The sequence below is a fragment of the Nerophis lumbriciformis genome, linkage group LG01, assembly GCF_033978685.3.
Source record: "Nerophis lumbriciformis linkage group LG01, RoL_Nlum_v2.1, whole genome shotgun sequence".
Classification (NCBI taxonomy): domain Eukaryota; kingdom Metazoa; phylum Chordata; class Actinopteri; order Syngnathiformes; family Syngnathidae; genus Nerophis; species Nerophis lumbriciformis.
This window is the reverse complement of record NC_084548.2, coordinates 6302501-6328924: the sequence shown is the minus strand read 5'-3', so window position 1 is coordinate 6328924 and position 26424 is coordinate 6302501. Positions and strand designations below refer to the sequence as shown.

At 37.4% G+C, this 26424-nt stretch overlaps 1 protein-coding gene across 1 annotated transcript; it reads right to left on the bottom strand.

The window, feature by feature from the left end:
- Positions 1-2963: 2963 nt before the first annotated feature.
- Positions 2964-24099, bottom strand: gss (glutathione synthetase). Its single transcript, XM_061970404.2, has 13 exons — positions 23955-24099; positions 23548-23680; positions 17947-18092; positions 17769-17844; positions 13047-13186; positions 11883-11999; positions 11649-11729; positions 11490-11567; positions 11338-11407; positions 6790-6984; positions 6365-6446; positions 3658-3847; positions 2964-3596 (listed from the first exon to the last, which is right to left on the bottom strand). The coding sequence occupies exons 1-13, from the start codon at positions 24071-24073 to the stop codon at positions 3473-3475; spliced, it is 1551 nt and encodes a 516-aa protein (XP_061826388.2). The 5' UTR covers positions 24074-24099; the 3' UTR covers positions 2964-3472.
- Positions 24100-26424: the final 2325 nt, after the last annotated feature.

The following is a 26424-nucleotide window of genomic DNA, read 5'->3' as shown; positions in this document are numbered from 1 at the left end:
CCACAACGGAGACCCCCGGACTGTTGAACAACTTAAGCTGTACATCAAGCAAGAATGGGAAAGAATTCCACCTGAGAAGCTTCAAAAATGTGTCTCCTCAGTTCCCAAACGTTTACTGAGTGTTGTTAAAAGGAAAGGCCATGTAACACAGTGGTGAACATGCCCTTTCCCAACTATTTTGTCATGTGTTGCAGCCATGAAATTCTAAGTTAATTATTATTTGCAAAAAAAAAGTTTATGAGTTTGAACATCAAATATCTTGTCTTTGTAGTGCATTCAATTGAATATGGGTTGAAAAGGATTTGCAAATCATTGTATTCCGTTTATATTTACATCCAACACAATTTCCCAACTCATATGGAAACGGGGTTTGTATATTACACCAACATGGACACTGATAACGTGTGTTATGGTTTATGCTATGGCGCTATCTTTTGGACGAGTTCGCTCACTGCAGGTGTTGCAGGTTGAACGTCCACAGTATTTCCTTCTGTTTGGTGCCTTGACCCGGAAGTATCCGTCTACTACTCATCCATAGCATTTCTGCTCGAAAGGATTCTTCATTCATTACTCCGAGCAACATTTGTAAGTTTTACAATATAACTAAAACAATTAATATTTACTTAACTTCCCCATGTGTGATGCCTGTAGGAGTGTTTTCATCCATATTTGTACATGCCATCGTAATGTAATCAAGCTAGTGTCGTTAGCATTAGCGACTATGCTAACACATTTACAAGTGTCTGAGTTAGTATTAACTTAAAATGGCATTCTTTTTGTAGTTTCAGTTTGGTAAGTTCACCAAAACTTCACCATGTTTAGCTGGTTGGACAGCTTGTGGGTCCATCACAATGACTTCTGTTTTGTTTGATCGGCTGTTTTACTGCTGTGTTACAGGCACCGTTTGGAAACAATTAAAGGGACTGTTTGTAACTTCATCCCAGCAGCAATTTTTAAAGCAAAAAATATACCAAGAACACCACAGGCTACCTTATTTATATTAGTGGTTTAACAGAACACATTTGTTTGACAATTGTCTATATTTTTCACAATTACTAAGTTAATGTAATAAAAAATCTATACCGGCTGGAATAAAATGATTGGTGTTTACGGCAGTCACTTACCCGGTTCTATCAGCACGTATGTGCAGGGAGCGTGTGCACACATACAAAAGCAGTCCAAGAGAAGCAATGAAAAATGTGCAGCCATGTTAGTGTTATGATAGAATATACATTCAATGACAGCGAACGCTAGCTATTCAAATTGCTATTATTAACTAACAACACCTAAAGCTAATGCGCCTGCATGTGTTACCTACCTATGTAATTGCGTACGAGAAGCCTTAAGATAGCGGGATAATCTTTGTGAAATACATTGAAAAGTTGGCGCCCCCTCGGCATCTGTGTAAATGTTGCAATCAGCCCCTTTACAAAATCTTTCGTCCCGGTATACATACACTCTTTAGCTTGTAAATTACGATAAATTAATGCATTATTAATGAATAAATTTGCTAAAACCCGTGAGTGTGTGGTCCCTTCACATACTGGGTGTAAAACAGACGCTGGTATGATGAATCTGAGCGGTCCATGAGAGCAGGAAAGGTGGACACAGTGTGGTGGGATAAATCCTGTCTATTGCCTGAGTACATAATGTACAGGACACGTGTGTAACCACTACCCTCTCCAATTACGAACTGAATCGTGTGTTTACTCTTCTGTTGTCGTCTTGTGATGCAGCACTCAATGTAAACCCTGTACCATGGATAACCCCAAAAAGGTGTTTGTTTGGATGAAATTAAGTCATTACAGTGATGGAATAAACATTCCTCTGAAAAAAAATGATCTGTTTTCACTCATTTTTAGGGCCAGGCTGGCACCATATAGGATTAGTCTGTTTTTGCAAAGAAACACTGATTGGAAGAGATCTGTTTTTGCAGAAAAAAATTGTACTAAATTATCAAAATTGGTATTCAGGTAATAAATGTGCATTTTTCAAATTGAGACTAATTAATTGCAACTCACATCAGCAGGATGGTTGTTTCATTAAAAGTGCCTCAAAAATCAATGAATTTACTCAAACCAAGGAAAACAACAAACGAGGAGATATCTGTTTTTGCGCATGGACTCTTAATTTCTTATTAGGACTATTTGGATCCACGCCATTACATATTTTTTCATTATATCTGGTTTGTGTATTCGCCCCAAACCTTTATAATACAGATGCTGCAAAATGAACTATTTGTTGGCCCATCAAGGAACAACCTAAAGTACATTGAGGTCACGTGTAGAGATGTCCGATAATATCGGCCTGCAGATATTATCGGCCGATAAATGCTTTAAAATGTAATATCGGAAATTATCGGTATCGTTTTTTTTATCATCGGTATCGGGTTTTTTTTATTATTATTTTTTTTTATTAAATCAACATAAAAAACATACACTTACAATTAGTACACCAACCCAAAGAAACTCCCTCCCTCATTTACACTCATTCACACAAAAAGGTTGTTTCTTTCTGTTATTAATATTGTGGTTCCTACATTATATATCAATATATATCAATACAGTCTGCAAGGGATACAGTCCGTAAGCACACATGATTGTGCGTGCTGCTGGTCCACTAATAATACTAACCTTTAACAGTTAATTTGACTCATTTTCATTAATTACTAGTTTCTATGTAACTGTTTTTATATCGTTTTACTTTATTTTTTATTCAAGAAAATGTTTTTAATTTATTTATCTTCCATCCATCAATTTTCTACCGCTTATTCCCTTCAGGGTCGCGGGGGGCGCTGGAGCCTATCTCAGCTACAATCGGGCGGAAGGCGGGGTACACCCTGGACAAGTTGCCACCTCATCGCAGGGCCAACATAGACAGACAGACAACATTCACACTCACATTCACACACTAGGGCCAATTTAGTGTTGCCAATCAACCTATCCCCAGGTGCATGTTTATTTTATTTTATTTCATTTTTTAAAAAGGACCTCATCTTCACCATACCTGGTTGTCCAAATTAGGCATAATAATGTGTTAATTCCACGATACCGATCATTTCCGATATTACATTTTAAAGCATTTATCGGCCGATAAATATTATCGGACATCTCTAGCATTGAGTCTATAAAGTATGTTCCCTCGAAATAATCAATACATCGAACAAGATCGATTACTGGATAGATCACTAAAATAATTGATGGCTGCAGCCCGAAGACACGTGGTTGCAACTTAGCAATATCGTTTACTTTTCAACCGTAAAGCTTTTACTATGATTATAGGTATTATTATCATTTGAGACAGAACATATTCATGATTTGCATTCAAAATAGTTTTTCTGTACCAAAAACCAAAAATTGCCCTTTTTAAAATGACTGGTCTGATGTTAATGTTGCTTACATTGCTCCCTTTGCATGAGGTAGTGAAATAAGAATGGTGTCGTGAAAGTCCACACAGGTAAAGATGCACCTTCTCAGTAGAGCAGAGGGTTGTCCAACACAGCAACACCTGCATTAACGCCACCATCTGAATGCTCTGAACTCTTGGTCCTCAGCAGATGTCCCACACAGTCGTTCATCACCATGTCCTTACCCTGCCTGCATGGACATTATTGTCAAAAGCCTCTATTTTGATTGTAGAGCATTTCTGTATGCTTACCTGACATAGACTCCAAAGAAGCCCAATTCACTGAGACAGCTGCTGATTGTGAGGGGAGAGTTTCTTCTCAGCAGGTAGTTCTGCATCGGTTTAGGATGGATTTTGTCCATCAGAATGTAGGCTGTCCTCTCAGAATTGCCCTTCACTCTGTGCAGAACTTCGCAGATCTCTTCTCCGTAAATGTTGTTCCCTTGGGGGAAATAAAAAACAGAACAAGAAATAGAACGTAAAACAATATTGGAAAGCGGCTGTCATCTGTGACCATGCTAGAAGCTTGACAACAAACTGCATATTGTTACTGTGGGAGCCAAATGATGCTTGATCAATTTGAATTATAAAAGCAATGCAGTGCATGCATTTAAAGTTAATAGGGATGAAACCATATGAACATTTCATATCACGGTTATCGTGACCAAAATGATCACGGTTATCATTATTATCGCGGTATTGTTGAATTTGCTTCTAAAGTACTTGCGCTGTTAGAAAACCCACCATTTTGCATGTCTTTAAGCACACAGTAAAACCACCTCCGTCTCTGTTGTAAGAGAGCACATTTTGTAGGTTCAATGTGCACGATTGAATAGCTTATTGCTCAGACAGCAATGTGTTTGTATAAGTTTAGATTGGGGTATGTTGTTTCTTAATAACCAAAGATCTTAATAGCTCTTGTTTTCATGTTAGCATTTAAAGGCCTCCTGAAACCCACTACTACCGACCACGCAGTCTGATAGTTTATACATCAATGATGAAATCTTAACATTGCAACACATGCCAATACGGCCGGGTTAGTTTACTAAAGTGCAATTTTAAATTTCGCGCGAAATATCCTGCTGAAAACGTCTCGGTATGATGACGTCAGCGCGTGACGTCGCGGATTGTGGAGGACATTTTGGGACAGCATGGTGGCCAGCTAATAAGTCGTCTGTTTTCATCGCAAAATTCCACAGTATTCTGGACATCTGTGTTGGTGAATCTTTTGCAATTTGTTCAATGAACAATGGAGACAGCAAAGAAGAAAGCTGTAGGTGGGAAGCGGTGTATTGCGGCCGACTGCAGCAACACAAACACAGCCGGTGTTTCATTGTTTACATTCCCGAAAGATGACAGTCAAGCTTTACCATTGGCCTGTGGAAAACTGGGACAACAGAGACTCTTACCAGGAGGACTTTGAGTTGGATACGCAGACACAGTACCGTGAGTACGCATGCAGCTGCGGCTTTCAAACATTTGATCGCTTGCCCGTACGTGTGTGCCGCTATGTGCATGTCACGTACGTAACTTTGGGGACTTTGGGGAAATATATGTGCTGTATGAACTTTGGGGAGGTGAACGATACTTTGGGCTGTGGGATTGAGTGTGTTGTGCAGGTGTTTGAGTTGTATTGGCGGGTTATATGGACGGGAGGGGGGAGGTGTTTGTTATGCGGGATTAATTTGTGGCATATTAAATATAAGCCTGGTTGTGTTGTGGCTAATAGAGTATATATATGTCTTGTGTTTATTTATTGTTTTAGTCATTCCCAGCTGAATATCAGGTCCCACCCGCCTCTCACAGCATCTTCCCTATCTGAATCGCTCCCACTGCCCTCTAGTCCTTCACTCTCACTTTCCTCATCCACAAATCTTTCATCCTCGCTCAAATTAATGGGGAAATCGTCGCTTTCTCGGTCCGAATCGCTCTCGCTGCTGGTGGCCATGATTGTAAACAATGTGCGAATGTGAGGAGCTCCACAACCTGTGACGTCACGCTACTCGTCTGCTACTTCCGGTACAGGCAAGGCTTTTTTATCAGCGACCAAAAGTTGCGAACTTTATCGTCAATGTTCTCTACTAAATCCTTTCAGCAAAAATATGGCAATATCGCGAAATGATCAAGTATGACACATAGAATGGACCTGCTATCCCCGTTTAAATAAGAAAATCGCATTTCAGTAGGCCTTTAAGCTATCGAGCTGACACTAGTCAGGCCGTGAGTTTATCAAAGTGCAGTTATCAATCACATTTTTTTTTAAATAATTTTAATATAACAAGGTAATACTAACAGTCAGAGTTTTACTGCAGTTATGATTAATACTATTTATTTTTAAATCCCAAAAAACAATTAAAGTACAGTAGTTGAGTTACTATTATTTAATTTAAAGTGACATATAGATGCTAGCTTTAATTTATGTACTTCTCTTAGGACATAAGCACGTTAAGAGAATGCTTTTCTTACATACCTATGATGCAGCCACTCGGGATAATTACAGTTAGTTGGGAACTAAACAACATGGTTTTCTTACCCATGTGTATGTTTTGCTTCAAACCGTATTTGGATTACTCCTGTTTAGTAGATAGAGCTAAGTGGAATATATATATATATTTTTTTGCAGTTCTAACCTCATTCCCCATCTTTACTATCTTTAAAGAGTTTCACTTTATGTTCATTAGGAGATATTTAACTTATTTTTACACTTGTACAACAGGATTATTGAAATCCTACAAAAAAACACGTTATGATGGACACAGTTTGACACTGGAACAAATGAATCACTTCTTATGGGGAAAAGTGTTTAAAAACTAAAATAACACTGACATTGGTAGTTTCACCGTATCCTGTATCAAACGGCTGTAATTCCAAACTGATTAATGCTAAGTGAATGATAGATGGTGATCAATTTTACTGCATACAGTATCAAAATTCATATTGTTTCCCTCTTTGACTGTACCTCCTCCTTCTCGCTGGGGTTTCAGGACAAACCTGTCTGGTGTCGCCAGAGCCATCTCCACCGTTTTGTCACCCTCTGGTCCCTTTCATACAGAAAGTGAAAGGCCTTATTATTACATAATAATGACATGTGCACACATTTGTTAAAAATAAACTATATTTTCATGTTAAATGTATTATTTTAAAAACCTATTGTCACAATATACACATTTATATTTATACACACACACACATACATACATTATGTGGATATGTATGTATGTATGCATGTAACATACATACATACATATCCACATACACACATACATATACGCAGTCTAAGATTAGTCCTTGTCATGTCGTGTATAAAGAATGGTCAGGGCAACAAGGCTGATTGGCAGAAGGTATTTGAAGGAAAATAAACTTTAATAATATATGATGACTCACCATGTCAAGACTATAAAGGCCAGCAAAGGTAGCCCTGAGTTGCTCCACAGTTTGCGGCTGATCGGGAAAGAACCGTTCCAGAACTCCAGATTTGGCGAGCACCTGCTGGACCTTCTTCGTCCCAGCAAGGTGGGTGTTGATATCTGGACACTTCACCGCCAAGGAGCGCTCAACCATCAAGCGAGCCTCCCATGTCTACCAATGAGAAGAAGGAGTTTACAACTTTATATTGAGCAGATTATATAATGAATGTTTGAATTTGTTAGCATAGTTGTGTAGCAGTGGGCATACAGTATAAATACAAGGCTAAAATTACAGATAATACTTTTTGCTTGAAATGTTTCAAGATCAGTGAATGATTTTGCCTTTGAATTGTTGACCATGCTTATAATCAAAACAAAACATGAGCAAAAAAAAAAAAGGAATCAACAAACCTATTCGTAAACAGTTTAATTATGTAGATAAATGCAATAATATAAGACAATGTAACAAAATCAACAAAATAATGTTTATTATATACAGTTGTTTGAGCAAAATAAAGTCAAAAAAGCAAATTAGCTAAACAAAAGCAAAAACTAACATTGGTAATCATTCAAATCCTTTAGCCGTTTATCCCTAAAGCACTGTTGTGTGCAAGGACTTCCCCCCCTTAGTTTTTAACAACATAATAAAGTAGGGATGTCCCAACAAAAATTGTGGGCCTGAGATCCGATCTTATTTCGATCAGATACTTTGATCATAGCTGACAGAACTGAAATGTTTGTACCAAGTAAATAAAGTAAACTGTTTTATAAAGCTCATTTCATTAAATGTATAACTTGCTTGTATTGGTGTAAATCAGATATATTTATTCGGTGGTATTGAATGCTACATACTATTTTTTTAACATAATAATAATAATAACTGTCCTAAATTTTAAGGATGCGTGGTGTCGAGGTTGCTTTTGAGTGAGTGGATGTGAATATCAACCGATTCAGTTACAGATGAGAAGTGTGCAAAAGTGGTGAGATGTTGAAGATCTGTATTCAGTGAGTCTGTGTTGATGTTTCTAAAAAAATTAATGTGGGGGCTTTTGGTGAGAGGAAAATGGTGTAAGCTCCATGGATATTGCCTCGTGGTCTGATGTTCCCAAATGCTTAATGGGGGCAGAGTTTGTTATCACTAGGTCGAGGGTCTGTCCTTTAGTGTGTGTGGTAACTTTAACATGTTGTTTTAGGTTTAGGCAGTCCAATGAGTGAAGAGATTCAGCTGCAAAGGTTTAGGTTTGCAGGTGTAATACATGGTGCGGTGAGAAGGATTTGAAACTTAGGGATGAATGCCGAGTTTGGTTTGGAAGGCTGATAGATAAGGAGTATAAGTATGGGGGGGAGACAGTTGGCATTTAAAATGAAAAGCATTCAAGCGAGGGTGGTTAGGGGTGTGGCATAGAAGAGGGTCCCAGCTCATTTCCGTAAAAAACAGCGACCAGTGCAATGAGCTTTCTCCAAATATCTAAAGCCAGTGGAATAGACCTCTGGTTGATGCCAGGTTTCAGTTAAGCACATATTGTCAATACCTGTATCTAAATTGTGGTCATTAATAAAGCAGGGTTTGTTTGTGAGGGACAGGGCATTAAAAGTTAAATCTTTATGTTTGATGGGGGGTGAATATGTTTCTTTACAGGCTAAAACACTCAGCCTTTCCTTGTCCTCTAGTCCTTAGAAGAAACTTAGTTTATTTTTGCACGATGGATGGACCACAGGGTTTGTTGCAGCCTGCTCTCAAATTTGAACTGGTGTTCTGGCAAGACACGCATCCTCCCGCATCTCCTGCATGTGTGTGTAACAAGCAATCCGGAAATGGAATTGTGTCTACCGGAGCAGGTATCAATTTTGTGCGAGTACAATCTTTAGCAACGTAAAAAGCTCATCAGCCGATCAGTTCAGAAAGGCAAATATCAGCCCTGGATTGGGACATCTCTAAACAATATCAACAACACAACAACTAACCTTGGTACTAGTACTAACTAAACTATAGATGGATCCACCTACCCCTACAATCCATGGAGAATCTAAACTAGTATAGGTCAGAAAAGACAGCAGATTTCTGACTGATTACAAAAACTTTAAACCAATAAAGGCTGTACAGTTAAAGCATGTTAGTCACAATAAATGAGCTCTTTAGACTGCAGTTGTGTTAGATACATTTCAGTTGTTTTTGTGTTTTGTTTTTATTTTAAATTGTACTGTTCATAATACCATTGAATAAATCAGATAAGGGTCACATATAGGCAAATAGTGTAAGAATAGACTTAGTATAATATTATACTCTATTTGTGATGGAATTTAGCTGGCAGTCAGGAAATGATAAAAAAGCAGAACCGTCAGCGGATCCAAAACAGATTGTAGCATGCTTAAAGTGTGTATTAGTTGGTGACCAAACAAAGATCCTACGGCGCAGCAGAGCATAAAGAAGTTTGTTTTACTTTTACACGGGGGCAGGAAGCATGTGTGCAGGCTGACAATACAAAACTAATAAGGGGTTGCATCCCTGTCACTATTGTTAGTGGATTTTGGAGGCTTCCAGAAACACTGCAAATGCATGTTCTGAAACATTTAACTAGCAGCCCATTCTCTAATTGCTGTAAGACAAAAGAGTCCAAAAAGCATTTTTGGACTGGAATTTTGTTTTTAGCATATTTAAAGCACAAAATATATCAGAGCACCCTTCAATATTTCTGTATGTGACCTCTAACAATAGGTCTGTCCTTTGGTTAAAAGTTGATCTAATAACAAAAATCATCAACTTAAAAGAGCCAAAGTGTCTAAATGAAGACATTTCATTAACAAGTTCTCTTTATGTATTTTGCTCCTGAATATACATCTGGCTGTCTGTTTCCATAATATCAATTAGTTTTTGAGTAATGGGTACACTGGATTCATCACTGGACTCAATATGTCGCTCCCTCTTGGTGTGACGTCATCTACAGAACTGAAGCCCAATAGACAGTGCAGATAAAGTAATGTCAAACTAATTTTTAATTGCATGTTTTGTAACCCTGATCCACTATTTCTTCAAACTGTTATGGTTAAAATGATAACATAACAGTGTCGGAGGCAGATATTTACATATATCCGAATTTTAGTGTTACTTATTTTCTTTCATAGTCATATTTGAAAACAGCTCGTGTTTTCCATTTATTCTCTTTCTGTTTCTCTGCAAGTAAACTGTGTGTGTTAACCTTGAATTCTTTGGAATGTGTTTTGACTAGCATGTGTTTTGACTAGGGAGAGGAGAGAGGAGAGAGGGTTTTGGGGTCGGGGAGACAGACCATTTTGGCGGCGCGATAGAATGTTCTATGCTGGACTGGTCTCAAATGTATATGCAAAGCTTTGAAAATATACAACAAAATACCTATTCTGTCTCTGGTGGTTTTTCTACTCAGCTTTAGTGTCGTAAAGAGCTTGGGAGCGACTTGTGACTTGAATTCCCTGGGAGGAACAACTGGTCCAAAACGCAACAACAGCCATATCGCCCAGCCGTAAGTCATGCTCTTTCACAGCATTTCCTTAAGCATCTTGAGGAAAACATCAGTAGAAGAGGATGCAAAGTAGAATACTAGCACCAGGCTTAGCTTCTGTTTCTCTTGTTTTTGAGCGCCAAGTGTGCACTTATTTCTCTATTTTTACACACGTTCTGACTAAATCTTTCTCCCCTTGTGTGTGCTCCTAACTTTTTGAATCACAATTGGCTTGAGTCTTTTAAAAAAAATGTATTCCAAACTCCAACTAAAACCCTTCTTCAAAGTCAAAATCATTAAAATCCATCCATCCATCCATTTTCTACCGCTTATTCCCTTAGGGGGGCGCTGGAGCCTATCTCAGCTACAATCGGGCGGAAGGCGGGGTACACCCTGGGCAAGTCACAACCTCAAATCATGGCTGTGAATTACACTCGTTTGGCTTGGTCCGTCCTATTTAAGTTGAGATGTCCATACTTTCCTCATATTCCCATCATTTGGAAATGTATGCAGGCTTCCCCCTTCTTTAGTTGAATTGCTAGAACCTGCAACAATGCATCTGAAAGCCACATTTGATCATTCTATCAAACTCTGCATGAAAATAATGTGATTCTGGATTCTAAAGCTTCCTACCAAAAAAACAAACTACGCAATATGAAATTGCCTCCAGTCTTCTGTAGGTGACATCGGCAGGCTTAGACAGGCCAGCCCACATTTTGAAGCTAAAAATGGGCTGCAACATGTTTGTCCAAAATCACAATGTATCTTTTATTAATATTAATAATAATAATAATAAATATTATTATTATTAATAATAATAATAATAATCATCATTATAATTATAATAATAATAATCATCATCATAAAATATTCGATTTATATTGTGCTTTTCGAGAAACTCAAAGCGCTTTGGAAGAATTTATCTGTAGACATACCGGTAAGTTTTAGGTCCATTACTGTGAAATAAGCGCCAATGTTGTCAGCATTAGAGAGGCAATTTAAATGTAACCTCTCAAGTCAAAAAGAGAAATCAAGAAATAATAGACTACCTGTTCAGACGTGTAGTGTTGAGGCATGTAGCCATTCCTGAAGTACACCAATGCGACCTCCTGACCATCACTGAACACAAAGCATTCAATGTACTGTGTATATATATATATATAAAAAACACAATTTAGATTTCTTGACAGAGGAGACTTACACAAACAGTTTCTTATCCTTGTCAAGTTTTCCAGATTGTGAAACATCTTCAAAACGCTTTCTGAAAGTGGGAATATTCCTGAAAAACATTGTAAGCAGCAGGATGTTTATTATGTTTAATAAAAGTAATAATCCGAGTTTACTTTCATTTGAAAGTCACCTTTTCCACAACTCGATCTCTATAAATCTTTGATCGAAGATGTTCTGCTGCTTGGTCTCCACCAAGAACATGACAACTGCTCTGTAATGACAACCAGACCAACACAAAGAAAAACTCAACACTTTAGTCCACACCTGTCAATACGCATTGACTAAATAAAAGTAGCCTAATTAATATATTAAAAGCAGTTGATTGACATTGAGGGGATGTTTAATAATGTTTAAGAGTACGTACCGATCTGATCCATAAAGCTCCCAGGCCTTAGCGATACCATGAGCCAGACCCACCGCAGGGTTGTTGTCTAAGATGCGTTGGCTCTCCCCCTGTCGTCCAGCCACCTTCAGGGTGTGTCTGTGCAGGGAAAAAAACCTTCTTCAGTCAGACCTGGGCAATTATTTTGATTCTTGGGCTGGCGTGTATAATATATGTATATATGCGGGCGCGCACACATGTTCGGGCTGTCAAGTGATTTTTTTTTTTTTTTTTAATCACATTAATCACACTCTTAAGCTGTGATTAATCACAGGTTATTACTCGCTTGCATATTTAAATTTTGCTTAAGAAAATACCCCAATATTTGGACATAAATGCAAGTTCATAGTCAAAATGTAATCCAATTAGTTTTTAAACGTTTAATTAAACTGTCTTAACTCATGCTTAAAACTTGATGACAGCATGTATAGTAAGAATTAAATGCACATATTCAAAGTATTAGCAATAAAATAGCATGCAAGGTACAGATAGTAAAAACACCCATAAACAGCTTTACAAGACCTTTTGTATTCGGTTTGAAAGCCGCAGCCGATGAAAAGAGAAACAGACCGACGTAGCAATTTATCAAAGTTAATGAGTTCATTTTCATTTATTGTTTATTGTGAGCGAACTGTGGTGCTGAATTTCCCCCAGGGATCAATAAAGTACTTTCTATTCTATTACTACTATCAGTGCAGTCCTACAATTGTATGACATATATAATGCCTTTGGACATCAAATTCAATGCATTTTAGCAAAAAATAAATTTAAATTAATTACCTAATGCCCCGCTGGAACCCTGTATGTGCTTTGCTTTAAGATGCTATTTTATTATATATGTGTATATATTGCACCAAATAAAAGGTAAATATGACTAATTTTTAACACTGTCAAACAAGTATTAAAATAAGTCAAAAATGCAAAAACAAAACATCTTGACATGTGAAAAAGCAATAATTATTTGATGTTGACTTTAGTGTTGTTTTTTAACTCAATTCCAAACTGTACAACATCAAAGTTTCCACTACATATGAAGTTTATCCCGTCTGTAATAGAATTAATTCCTTTCCACACCTCAATAGAGTTCATCATACCAAACTCAAATTTGGCAGGTACTTGTTTTTGAGGTACAATTGCCTTACTTACCGGTGCACATCATGCATATGTGAGGCGAGGCCTCCAAAACTAGCGGAGATTGTGTTGATCTCGATCTGCTTCAGAGACGTGGAACCGTCCTCCCTCTGGTCCAACATGTAGTCGGATCGATTCAGACCCAACACAATGGACTGTGGAGAAAGAGACACTGATGAAGAGATTTAAGTACTCCATTTGAAGGTGTGTCTGCCTTTGAGCTTTTGTAATTCAACAAGCAGAAATGCTTCAGACATATGTGTAATATGGGTGCAATATGGCAAAAACATCTGGATCAATTTAACCAATCAGGGGTTGCACTAGAAGTCCTTGATTCTTCATTTTTATCTTAGTGAGACATTTTAGACAATTTTTGTGGAAACAGTTTCGGGAATGGCTTTTTCTGCTCTTTTATTTGTAGTAGAATTAAAAAAAAAACCTGACCTCCAACTAGGGATGTCCCGATCCAGGTTTTTGCACTTCCGATCCCATACCGATATTGTTTTTGCACTTCTGATCCGATACCGATACTGACCGATACCGATACTGGCCTATCCGAGCATGTATTAAAGTTTAAAGTTATTTAGCCTACTTAGTTGTCAGAATCATGTTGAAAAGGGTTTTAGTACTCTTGATAACAACTAGCCAGCTGAATTAGGGGAGTTTGAATAATACACAATGGTTGGTAACAAGAAACTGACCTGTTTATTCAAGGATAAACACAAAATAGACAAAATTATACATGACAAACAGAAATGGCATCATTGAACTAGGGCTGGGCGATATGGCCTTTTTTTAATATTGCAATATTTTAAGGCCATATTGCGATACACGATATATATCTCAATATTTTGCCTTAGCCTTGAATGAACACTTGATGCATATAATCACAGCAGTATGATGATTCTATGTGTTTTGATTGATTGAGACTTTTATTAGTAGGTTGCACAGTGAAGTACATATTCCGTACAATTGACCACTAAATGTAACACCCGAATAAGTTTTTCAACTTGTTTAAGTCGGGGTCCACTTAAATTGATTCATGATACAGATATATACTATCAGATATATACTATCATCATAATACAGTCATCACACAAGATAATCACATTGAATTATTTACATTATTTATAATCCAGGGTGTGGAGGGGGGGCGCCGGATGTAAGTGTCAAAAAGACAGCCAAAAGAGTTTGATATGAGAATAAATCTAAAGTTAAAATATAGGGTAGAAATGCACCCATTTGCAGGAAATGTAGTCTTGATTTTCAAAATTTTCTTTCAAGGTTTGCATGTCTACATTAAAATATTCTTCTTCATACTGCATTAATATATGCTACTTTTAAACTTTCATGCAGAGAAGGAAATCACAACTAAAAAAATCACTATTTTTTTCATACGGTGTTGATGTGGAAACGTTTGCTTTGGCATTTTGATGGTGTGGACGTGTGGCACCGAATGGAGATAAGCGTCTCGACAGACATCACAATATTTGAACAATGATGACGAAAACTGTTTTCTCTGTCGTGTCCGTGTGTCGAAAATTGTTATGCGCTTGTTTTTTTATTTGATTTTGTGCGTGGCATATAATTGCTATGCGCAGAGGACGCTTGAGCAGTGCGTAATTGCACAGGCGCGCATCTTAGAGGGAGCGTTGGTCACACGGCTGCGCTAGCATCACAGCTAACGTTAGCCATGCTGCTACCTCTCTGCTCGGGGAGGACGTATACGTATGTGACGTGTGTCGTGACAGTATGTGACGTGTGTAAGAAGGTGCGCTTGCTGTCTGTGAGAGGGAGACACCAGAAAGAATGAGAAGAGCCTGCCGTGTAATGCCAGCAGCTAAAAGCAACTGCGTGAGAATCCACAGACCTGTGGATGTGTTGAAGGTGTGCTGGAAAATGCAGAACGGAAATTAGGGAGCAGCAGAAAAGTGGAATGTATTATTTAAATCGGTGCGTTGGAAAACACGGACCGGAGTTTTTTTTTAAACTGGATCTGGATCGGCATTTTCTCATGCCTTGCTGATACGCATTTTTTGGCAAATATCGGCGGCCGATCCGATCCAAATATCGGATCGGGACATCCCTACCTCCAACCCATCAAACTCCATATTTTCTTTCATTTTTAATTCTGGTAGGTGTGATAGCTAGGTGTACAAAACATTGCAATTAACGATCAAAATAAGGTCATTCCTCTCCATACAGCGTTTCAAATATTGCAGTTTCATCAAAATCGCCAGTAGTTTGTTTTTTAAGGCATATTGTACAACATTTTTGCCCCAAATTAAACCTTATCAAGCATAACAATTGCTAAATGAGGTAAAAGTAGCAATACTACAGTAATAGGGACGGCGTGGCGCAGTGGAAGAATGGCCGTGCGCGACCCGAGGGTCCCTGGTTCAATCCCCACCTAGTACCAACCTCGTCATGTCTGTTGTGTCCTGAGCAAGACACTTCACCCTTGCTCCTGATGGGTGCTGGTTAGCGCCTTGCATGGCAGCTCCCTCCATCAGTGTGTGAATGTGTGCGTGAATGGGTAAATGTGGTAGTAGTGTCAAAGCGCTTTGAGTACCTTGAAGGTAGAAAAGCGCTATACAAGTACAACCCATTTATCATTTATTTATTTATTTAATACTGGCCACTAGATGGGACCAAAACAATCAGATCACACTGTTCAGTATCGTGGCCACAGATTGGCTCAGCCTCAAGCAGCATTTCTTTATTGGACAAGAGCACTCTCATAACGTTGAACATGTATTTAGAACATTTTATATTTGGTTTATGATGAATAATTCCTACTTGTTTCTTTGCGTTGTTTAAAGCTATTAGCATGCCTGCTTCCCAAGAGTACAAGTCACAGTGGTGTGTCATGGCTCTACAGTTTGTGATGAACCTCAAAGAAGCATGGTAAACGCAGTCCACCATCTGAAGACAGGAATGAGTAGCATTCATATAAAAAAGATCACCATAATCTAGCACAGATAAAAATGTGGCAGAGACACATTACACCAAAAGAAAAACAGCTCTTATTACGGAAGAAAAACCCCAATTTAAGTTTTAGTTTCTTCACCAGTTGATCAATAAAAGGTTTAAAAGTGAGAGAGTCATCAATTAAAACACCAGTATTTATATTCATGCACCACTTCTATGACATTCCCTTGAAGAGTTGACACTACCGGGGGAGTTTGAGGCACCTTCCTATGTTTGGAAAACTGCATAAGTTTTGTCTTGTCAGCATTAAGAACCAGTTTTAAGTCAATAAGTGAATTCTGCACAGCGCCAAAAGAATTCTGCAGGGAAAGTTGAGTTCATTTTCATTTATTGTTCGATTTATTGACTATCAGCCTCGGGACTACAATTGTATTTAGGTTTTTTATTGCCTCTTGACATCAAATGTAGGGCTGCAGCTAACAACTAATTTGATAATCGATTAATCAGTCGATTATTACTTCGATTAATAATCGGATAAAAGAGACAAACATATCTATCCTTTCCAGTATTTCATTGGGGGAAAAAACAGCATACTGGCACCATACTTATTTTGATTATTGTTTCTCAGCTGTTTGTAAATGTTGCAGTTTATAAATAAAGGTTTATAAAAAAAAAAAAAAATTATTTAAAAAAAAAAGTAGCCATTGCGCATAAGATAGATCCAACGAATCAATAACTAAATTAATCTCCCACTATTTTTATAATCGATTTTAATCGATTAGTTGTTGCAGCCCTGATCAAATGTAATGTTTTTAATGCAATTTAAGGCTTTAATTATTTGCAGAATCCATTGAATAACTTTTAATGCTTTTTAATGACCCGCAGAAACACTGTTAAAGAAAATCATGTTTCTTTTAATGAACCGCAGCACTCATGCTTGACTGTCGGCAAGACAATTTTCTTGCCACACACTTGCATGGCCAGTTAGACAATAAGGGTTGTGTGTTGACTCCTTTTTAGTGGATAATCAATTTATACAGTACAAACTGCACACAGATTACTCCAAAGTTGGGTTTGTCTCTGTGCGATGTAGAAAATGACTTCCGTATTTTTCAGAGTATAAGCCGCATTTTGGGGGGAAATGTATTTGATAAAAGCCAACACCAAGAATAGACATTTGAAAGGCAATTTAAAATAAATAAAGAATAGTGAACAACAGGCTGAATAAGTGTACATTATATGAGGCATAAATAACCAACTGAGAACGTGCCTGGTATGTTAACGTAAGAGTCATTCAAATAACTATAACATATAGAACATGCTATACGTTTACCAAACAATCTGTCACTCCTAATCGCTAAATCCCATGAAATCTTATATGTCTAGTCTCTTACGTGAATAAGCTAAATAATATTATTTGATATTTTACAGTAATGTGTTAATAATTTCACACATAAGTCGCTCCTGAGTATAAGTCGCACCCCCGGCCAAACTATGAAAAAAACTGCGACTTATAGTCCGAAAAATACGGTAGTTATGATTTCCCACTCTGCATGAAAGTTTAAAATGAGCATATATTAATGCAGTATGAAGAAGAATGTTTTAATGTAGACACATAGAATCATCATACTGGTGTGATTATATGCATCAAGTGTTAATTCAAGGCTAAGGCAAAATATCGAGATATATATCGTGTATCGTGACATGCCCTAAAAATATTGAGATATTAATAAAAGATCATATCGCCCAGCCCTACTCGAAAGTATATCCCAAGTTTGTTTCATCAAACGTGCTCTAAGGACTTACCTGCGATCTTCCTTCCTGAAGGATCTGCTGGTGGATTTTGAACAGCCGTGCAGTGAAATCATCGACAGCAATGGTACTGCAAAATGGAATAAAAGTGTGCCGAAATATATATCAATAATCATATTTTATTTTTGAGGGGGGAAAAAAGTAGCACATTTGTTTCAGCATGTCAGCTCACCTCGCTAGACTGTCTTGCAGGAAGTCAGGATCCTGGCTGATCTTATCCACCAGCGTGTTGTAAAGAGTTTGCACCGCCTTAGCTTGCAGGAAAATGGCTTTGGGCACAGGCGTGGGGAAGAGTGTGAGGGGAGCGTACGTCACCAGCTACAACACAAAGTGGAATGCTAAAATACGGAAGTTCCACAAGTCTTATTAATATTCATGAACTTTTTCTGCTTTAGTTCTACTTTACGCTTGACAGGAAAGGTGAGTTGTTTATACGCAAACTGCCGCAGAAAGCACCATTAAGTACCATTAAGTTTTCTGCCTAAATGGCTAACTGGGTTAGTGTTGGCACTATTTCATTTTAGCAGTGGTGTGCCGTTAGGGCCAACAAGGCCTTCTCTGCTGGCCTAACATAACCAGAAATCATGATCATAATTAAAGATAAAAGTAATTTTTAATTTACTTTCCCTAAATATCTAAAAGTATTCATATTCTCTTCATGTCATATTATGCTCCTTCCAGCGCTGCTGTTTTTAGGTTATAGAGTTTTTTATCCAATCAGAATTCAGCTAGCTTATGTTGCCATGCTGTACCAAATCCCGGGGTCTTCAGAGTCAATAATGTCTGTGCACTGTAAGCAGAGGTGGGTAGTAACGCGCTACATTTACTCCGTTACATCTACTTGAGTAACTTTTGGGATAAATTGTACTTCTAAGAGTAGTTTTAATGCAACATACTTTTACTTTAGTATATTTATAGAGAAGGAACGCTACTTTTACTCCGCTACTTTTATCTACATTCAGCTCGCTACTAATTTTTATCGATCTGTTAATGCACGCTTTGTTTGTTTTGGTCTGTCAGACAGACCTTCAAAGTGCCTGCCTTACTGGTGACGTTTCACTTCGTTCCACCAATCAGATGCAGTCACTGGTGACGTTGGACCAATCAAACAGAGCCAGGTGGTCACATGACCTGACTTAAACAAGTTGAAAAACTTATTGGGGTGTTACCATTTAGTGGTCAATTGTACGGAATATATACTGTACTGTGCAATCTAATAATAAAAGTTCCAATCAATCAATCAAAAGTGTGAAGTAAAAAATATACTTTTTTTTTATTTCAACCGTACATCCCGTCAAAAGCCTCAAGACTGACCGCACATGAGGACGTTCCTGTCTTCACAATAAAAGTGCCGCTCCATCGCGCTTGCGCTTTCAAAATAAGAGTCTCCGAAAGCCAGCGCAAACAAGCTAGCAAGCTACGGAGTTTGACGCCAATATATTTCTTGTAAAGTGTATAAAAACGAATATGGAAGCTGGACAAATAAGGTGCCAAAAACCAACCACTTTCATGTGGTATCAGACAGAAAGGAGGAACTTTTCTTCTCCTCCATTTGAAAACGTGGACGTTATCACGACTGTCTGATTACAATCAACGCAAGTCATCAGAATCAGGTAATACACCAACTTATATTCTAGTCTTCATGAAAGAAAGGAATCTATATGTTAAACATGCATGTATATTCATTAAAACACCTTTAACATGTAAACAAAAACAGCAAAATAAATACATATAAATTATATACTGTATATATCAATGTATATGTATATATATATATATATATATATATATATATATATATATATATGATGTGTGTGTGTATGTTACTCATCAGTTACTCAGTACTTGAGTAGTTTTTTCACAACATACTTTTTACTTTTACTCAAGTAAATATTTGGGTGACTACTCCTTACTTTTACTTGAGTAATATATCTCTAAAGTAACAGTACTCTTACTTGAGTACAATTTCTGGCTACTCTACCCACCTCTGACTGTAAGTGAACGGACACATACATTTGACAGACAGATCACGAGTTGTTGTCAGTAAGGCCTTCTAGCTGGCCTAAGGCAGATATATAGTGATGTTATGATCTAGGTCAGTGGTTCTCAAACACATACCAATTGTTGGTTAGAAGGCGATCGCCAAATTCGTCCTCGCTTTCTCCCGTGTCGCTGGCTGTCGTGTCGTTTTCGTCGGTTTCGCTTGCATACGGTTCAAACCGATATGGCTCAATAGCTTCAGTTTCTTCTTCAATTTCGTTTTCGCTACCTGCCTCCACACTACAACCATCCGTTTCAATACATGCGTAATCTGTTGAATCGCTTAAGCCGCTGAAATCCGAGTTTGAATCCGAGCTAATGTCGCTATAGCTTGCTGTTCTATCCGCCATGTTTGTTTGTGTTGGCTTCACTAAGTGACGTCACAGGAAAATGGACGGGTGTTTATAACGATGGTTAAAATCAGGCACTTTGAAGCTTTTTTTAGGGATATTGCGTGATGGGTAAAATTTTGAAAAAAACTTCGAAAAATATAATAAGCCACTGGGAACTGATTTTTAATGGTTTTAACCATTCTGAAATTGTGATAATGTTCCCCTTTAATATTTTTGACTCAATAAATAAAGTGTTTGTATGTTCTCTATATCCAACATTATGTATCAGTCTAATTGATCTTTTTTGTAACACGGTTAACGAATGTAGCGCACATTTGTAGTTATTTCCCCACATTTCTGCACAATAACTCAGATATGGTAATACTATAGTAGCGAGCAGTAGCGAATGTGAAGTGATTTGTTAAACCAAATATTGTGTTTTTTTTCCATATACAACAACCTATCTGGACTCGATAAGAGAATCGATAAGGAATCGGTTCCATAAGAGGATTCGATAATAGGCTCGAACTCGATAATTTCTTATCAAACATCATCCCTACTCAGGACCTTCGTATTGTAAGGCACATGCACTAACCCTGGGGTGCTCATTACGTCGATCGCGATCTACCGGTCGATCTCGGAGGGTGTGTCAGTCGATCACCAGCCAGGCATTAAAAAAATAGTCCTAAAAATGAGCGATCATAAATCTTCACTATGACGTCACTTTCGTCACTTGATTGACATTCACGGCACCCGAGGGTCTTCTGAGATGACGCTGGCTGCTGCCAGCTCATTAAAATTACCGACTGGAAGGCGAGAAACACTTTATTTCAACAGACTCTGGCGCCGTACCTGTCGTCAAAACTCCAAAGACCGACTGCACAGTTGCACAATAAAAGCTCTGCTTCATCCTGCCTGCGCTACCAAAATAAGAGTCTCAGAAAGCTGGCGTGCACAAGCTAGCAAGCTACGGAGTTGGCCGACAATGTATTTCTTGTAAAGTGTATACAAAAGGAGTACGGAAGCTGGACAAATAAGATGCCAAAAACCAACCACTTTCATGTGGTATTGGACAGAAAGGAGGACTTTTTTTCTCCTCCATTCGAAAAGGCGGACGTTATCATCACCACTGTCTGATTCCAATCAATGCAAGTCATCACAATCAGGTAATACACCAACTTATATTCTTGTCTTCATGAAAGAAAGGAATCTATGTGTTAAAACATATGCTCGTATTATCTTTAACCACCTTTAACTTGTTAACAATATTAACTATATGTGTTAAACATGCTTGTATTATCTTTAACCACCTTTAAGTTGTTAACAATATTAACTATATGTGTTAAACATGCTTGTTTTATCTTTAACCACCTTTAAGTTGTTAACAATATTAACTATTTGTGTTAAACATGCTTGTATTATTTTTAACCACCTTTAACTTGTTAACAATATTAACTATATGTGTTAAACATACTTGCATTATCTTTAAACACCTTTAACTTGTTAACAATATTAACTATATGTATTAAACATACTTGTATTATCATTAAACACCATTAATGTATTAACAATATTAACTATATGTGTTAAACATGCTTGCATTATCATTAAACACCTTAAACTTGTTAACAAAAACATATATTTCATAAATAAGTAAATATAAATTATATATATGAATGAGGTAGATCCCCACGACTTGATCAATTGAAAAGTAGCTCGCCTGCAGAAAAAGTGTGAGCACCCCTGCACTAACCCCTGTACCACCGTGCTGCATACCTGCCAACTTTTGAAATCAGAAAAACCTAGTAGCCAGGGTCCAGGGGCCACAGGTCCTGGTGGGGGGGTTCAGGGGGGCGAAGCCCCCCGACGCAAAATGATTGATTGCATTCAGACAGGTTAAAATGTTGCTAAAACCATCACTTTTCTATCAGTCACAGTGACTTTTCAAAACAAAAATATTACAGCAAAAATCATATGGGTTGATTGACATGTTTATTCTGTAAGCTAACTTCAATAGTTTGAAATTATTTTGACAGTTAAGGCCAGTTATCCTGTCAACCTTTCACAAGACTTCAATTTGTTAATTGAAAGTATAAACACTTTTTACAGTAAACAAATGGTAAAACAGTACTAAACAATTCCATTAAAAAAAAAAATTGGTGTCATTATTAACTTTCTGTCCAAGCTTGTATAATCTACTGCCTTGTTCAATTGTAAAAAATATTATGTGCCTAAAATTCACATTTCTATCACAATTATCATACTGTAAACATGGTAAGCTAACTTCATTAAAATTAATAGTCCTGTCAATAGCATGGAATTACAATTCAAATGTAGTTTTTTTGTAAGCCTTTCAAAAGAATTCAAAATATGAAAAATTAATGAAAATTAATTTAAGCCATCAGACACTTGAAAAGTGGCACATCACATCTCTAATGTAATCATTTTAACTTTTCAACAGAAATAGCACTGCAAAAATATTAAGGACATACTTCTGTATTTTGGTAGTTATGCTGTCAACATTTAACAAGATTTCTTCAACTTGGACTTGAAAGCATAAATAGTACAAACACTTTTAACAGTATAACAGTACTAAACAATTCCAATAGATAACATTGGTGTCATTACCTTTTTGTGGCTAAAATCCAAATTTAGCAACGGCATTAGACTTGTGTTTTTTTGTCCCAACGTGGTCTTTTACATCACTAATTCCTCCGTGTCCGATCGAAAAATCTTGTCTGCACAAGGTGCAATTCGCGTAGTTTTCACCCTTTTTGGAACGGATAATTATTCCCGGATAGGCTTTTGAATATTCTTCACGGAATGACTGCAGTTTTCTTTTCGGTTTAAGACTCGTTTGCGATTTTTCTCCGGCTGATTCCATGATCGTTCGCTCGTTTGGAAACTATGGGCAACAGGTGCCTCGTGCTTGGCAGCGGTGCTATAAATAGCCTCCCGCGCATGGCATTCGGAATGGCTCGATAGGAAGTTACGGGAAGCAGTGTCGATTGTTGTTACGCGATTTCGTGAATAAAACTTTAAAAAAAAAAAAAAAAATTAATTAATGAAAAACCGTATTTTGTATCACTGCAACCGTAACCCGGAATAGGTTGATGAAAACCGTACTAATTACGGGAAAACCGGAGTAGTTGGCAGGTATGGTGCTGTACTGTGCAATCTATTAATACAAGTTCTAATCAAAATCAATCAAAACATACATAACTAGGCAGCTACTTTCTTAGATGACAAATGCTAGTGCTTTTTGCTTTACTATGATTTTTTTTTGAGCCAACAGTGATAAGCGTGCTGCCACTTTGTAATGCAACCACAAAAGAACAATCCCAGAATTGTGTTGGTGACTGAACAACTAAATAGGGTACAGAGTTGTTAAAGTTGCTCACCTCTGATGAATTGGGGGACTCGTTGGCCCTCATGATGACACCATGGAGGAGTGCTGCATCTTTAGCCACTTCTGCCAATTTATTGATGAGGGTTGTGTTCATCAATACCTCCTTTGGTATCCCCTCGGCCATTCTAAATACGTGTGGGAAAAAAAGAAATAAGCCAAACAGAACGCTAAGAAATAGTATTGCATGTTTAGGTTACTAAAGGAAAAAAAAAGTGCACAGTCATGCCTCAAGCTATTAACTAGCCGACAGAACACGCTAAAAGGAGTTAAACATGGGAATGTACATTCTTGCTCGCATATCACATTTCGAAGAGTAGCAGCTTTATCTTATTTATATATTTATTTTTTTGTTCAACTACCGTGCAATTTAGATAAAAGGCAAAAAGAAGAGTATATCACCTTTCCCGGTGCAGGTGTGGCGTTGTGTCTACGTCCGAGTCGCCAGTAAACGACAAGCGAGGCATGATCCCTTGCACAAAGTCCCTGTGGGGATCACGTGATTTATTCAGGCCAATCATCGCGTCGGAGACTGCCACGCTGCTCAGGGAAGACAGGAAGTAGGAAGTGGTTTCCTCTTTAAAATCATATACATCCTCTACACAGCATGGGGCGCTACTGCCTACTGGCGCTGACGAGACGCGGGGCCGCCATCTTGGAGTGGTGATCCGCTCCACTCGGTGCAATTCATTTGGCAGGAGCAATGAACTGTCAGCGCAGTTAATTCATTTTACCTCAGTGAATACCACTGATTTTCACGCGCTTTTTTGTCATGCGTGTAGCTATGATAAAGGACACATGTTTTGGCGTGTTTTATTATTCATAGTTTGCTTAACAGTAATAGAATAGGCATCTCTATCCTCCTTCAAAACCGCACTAAAAGAACACCTCCAGGCAACTACAACCCTAAACTAACACCCTCCCTTCCACATAATACCTCTTCAGATTGTAAATAATCAAATGTAGACCACTTTTTCTTATACTTTCTGATCTTTCTCTCTATGTCCACTACTTGCTGTACATATCCTACCAAGTCGGTCCTACACTGTTTTAATGTCCATTTCTCTGATGATGCAATTGTTGATGGCCAAACCTAAACCTAACCCCACCCCCCCCCCCCCCCCCCCCTCCATATCCCACACCCCATATTGTAAATAATGTAAATAATTCAATGTATATACTCTGATGATTATCTTTGACTGTATTATGATCTTAGCATATATCCGATAGTATATATCTGTATCATGAATCAATTTAAGTGGACCCCGACTTCAACAAGTTGAAAAACTTATTGGGGTGTTACCATTTAGTGGTCAATTGTACAGAATATGTACTTCACTGTGCAATCTACTAATAAAAGTTTCAATCAATCAATCAAAATTGGGAATATAATCCCAGTTAAGGGGGGAAAAAACAGTCAGCTATTTTTAAATTCAAGAAACAATATGATTAGGTTATATTTACATACCTATATCCTACATAAAAAATGTATGAATACTAGGGATGTCCGATAATGGCTTTTTGCCGATATCCAATATTCCGATATTGTCCAACTCTTTAATTACCGATACCGATATCAACCGATACCGATATATACAGTCGTGGAATTAACACATTATTATGCCTAATTTGGACAACCAGCTATGGTGAAGATAAAGTTATTTTTTTTAAATAAAATAAAACAAGATAAATAAATTAAAAACATTTTCTTGAATAAAAAAGAAAGTAAAACAATATAAAAACAGTTTCATAGAAACTAGTAATTAATGAAAATGAGTCAAATTAACTGTTAAAGGTTAGTACTATTAGTGGACCAAAAACACGCACAATTATGTGTGCTTACGGACTGTATCCCTTGCAGACTGTATTGATATATATTGATATATAATGTAGGAACCAGAATATTAATAACAGAAAGAAACAACCCTTTTGTGTGAATGAGGGAGGGAGGTTTTTTGGGTTGGTGCACTAATTGTAAGTGTATCTTGTGTTTTTTATGTTGATTTAATAAAAATAAAAAAAATAATAAAAATAAAAATAAAAAACGATACCGATAATAAAAAACCCAATACCGATAATTTCTGATATTACATTTTAAAGCATTTATCGGCCGATAATATCGGCAGGCTGATATTATCGGGCATCTCTAATGAATACATTAGATATCTATATATCTTAGGGGCCTATAGACTGTATCTCTGTTGCTGCAGCAGAGAGTTTATTCTGACTTGACACTTTGTATTGATATTTTGTATTACATTCTTCCCTTAAATGATCATGTTTACAGTGATTGTTTTATATGTATTTTGTATGTATGTCGCTTTGGATAAAAGCGTCTGCCAAATACTTAAACATAAACATATATAAACTTTTTTTTTATTTCAACTTTGTTATTCAAGTATGACATGTTTTAATTTAATTAATTTCATTGACAAACAATTCTGTTATGGTCATACTCTTGTTTACTAGCAGCTATGATTTCAGTACTATTGAAGATCTTTGCTCCTTCTCAACTCTGGTAATATTCTTTTCACAAAATACAACTAATAGTACGTTAATGTTAAATCTTACTTGTTAAAAGTAATCCCCCCATTACTATTTTCAACAGTCCGCTCATTTGAGCAGGAAAACGCTGAACACCAGCCCGGCATATTTGTTTTCTACCTGTCAACTGTCAGTTTAGGCTGCTCGCCGGCTCCTCATCACCACTTCAAGATGGCGGCCCAATTTCTCGCGTCACAGCAGCCAATGCTGCGTCTACTTATAACATGTCTATGTCTGAATCCAGGAAGTAGGGCAGGGCAGACAGGAAGTAGGAAGTGGTTTCCTCTTTATAATGTCAAAATTGAATATTTTATTTGTTTTTCTAGTC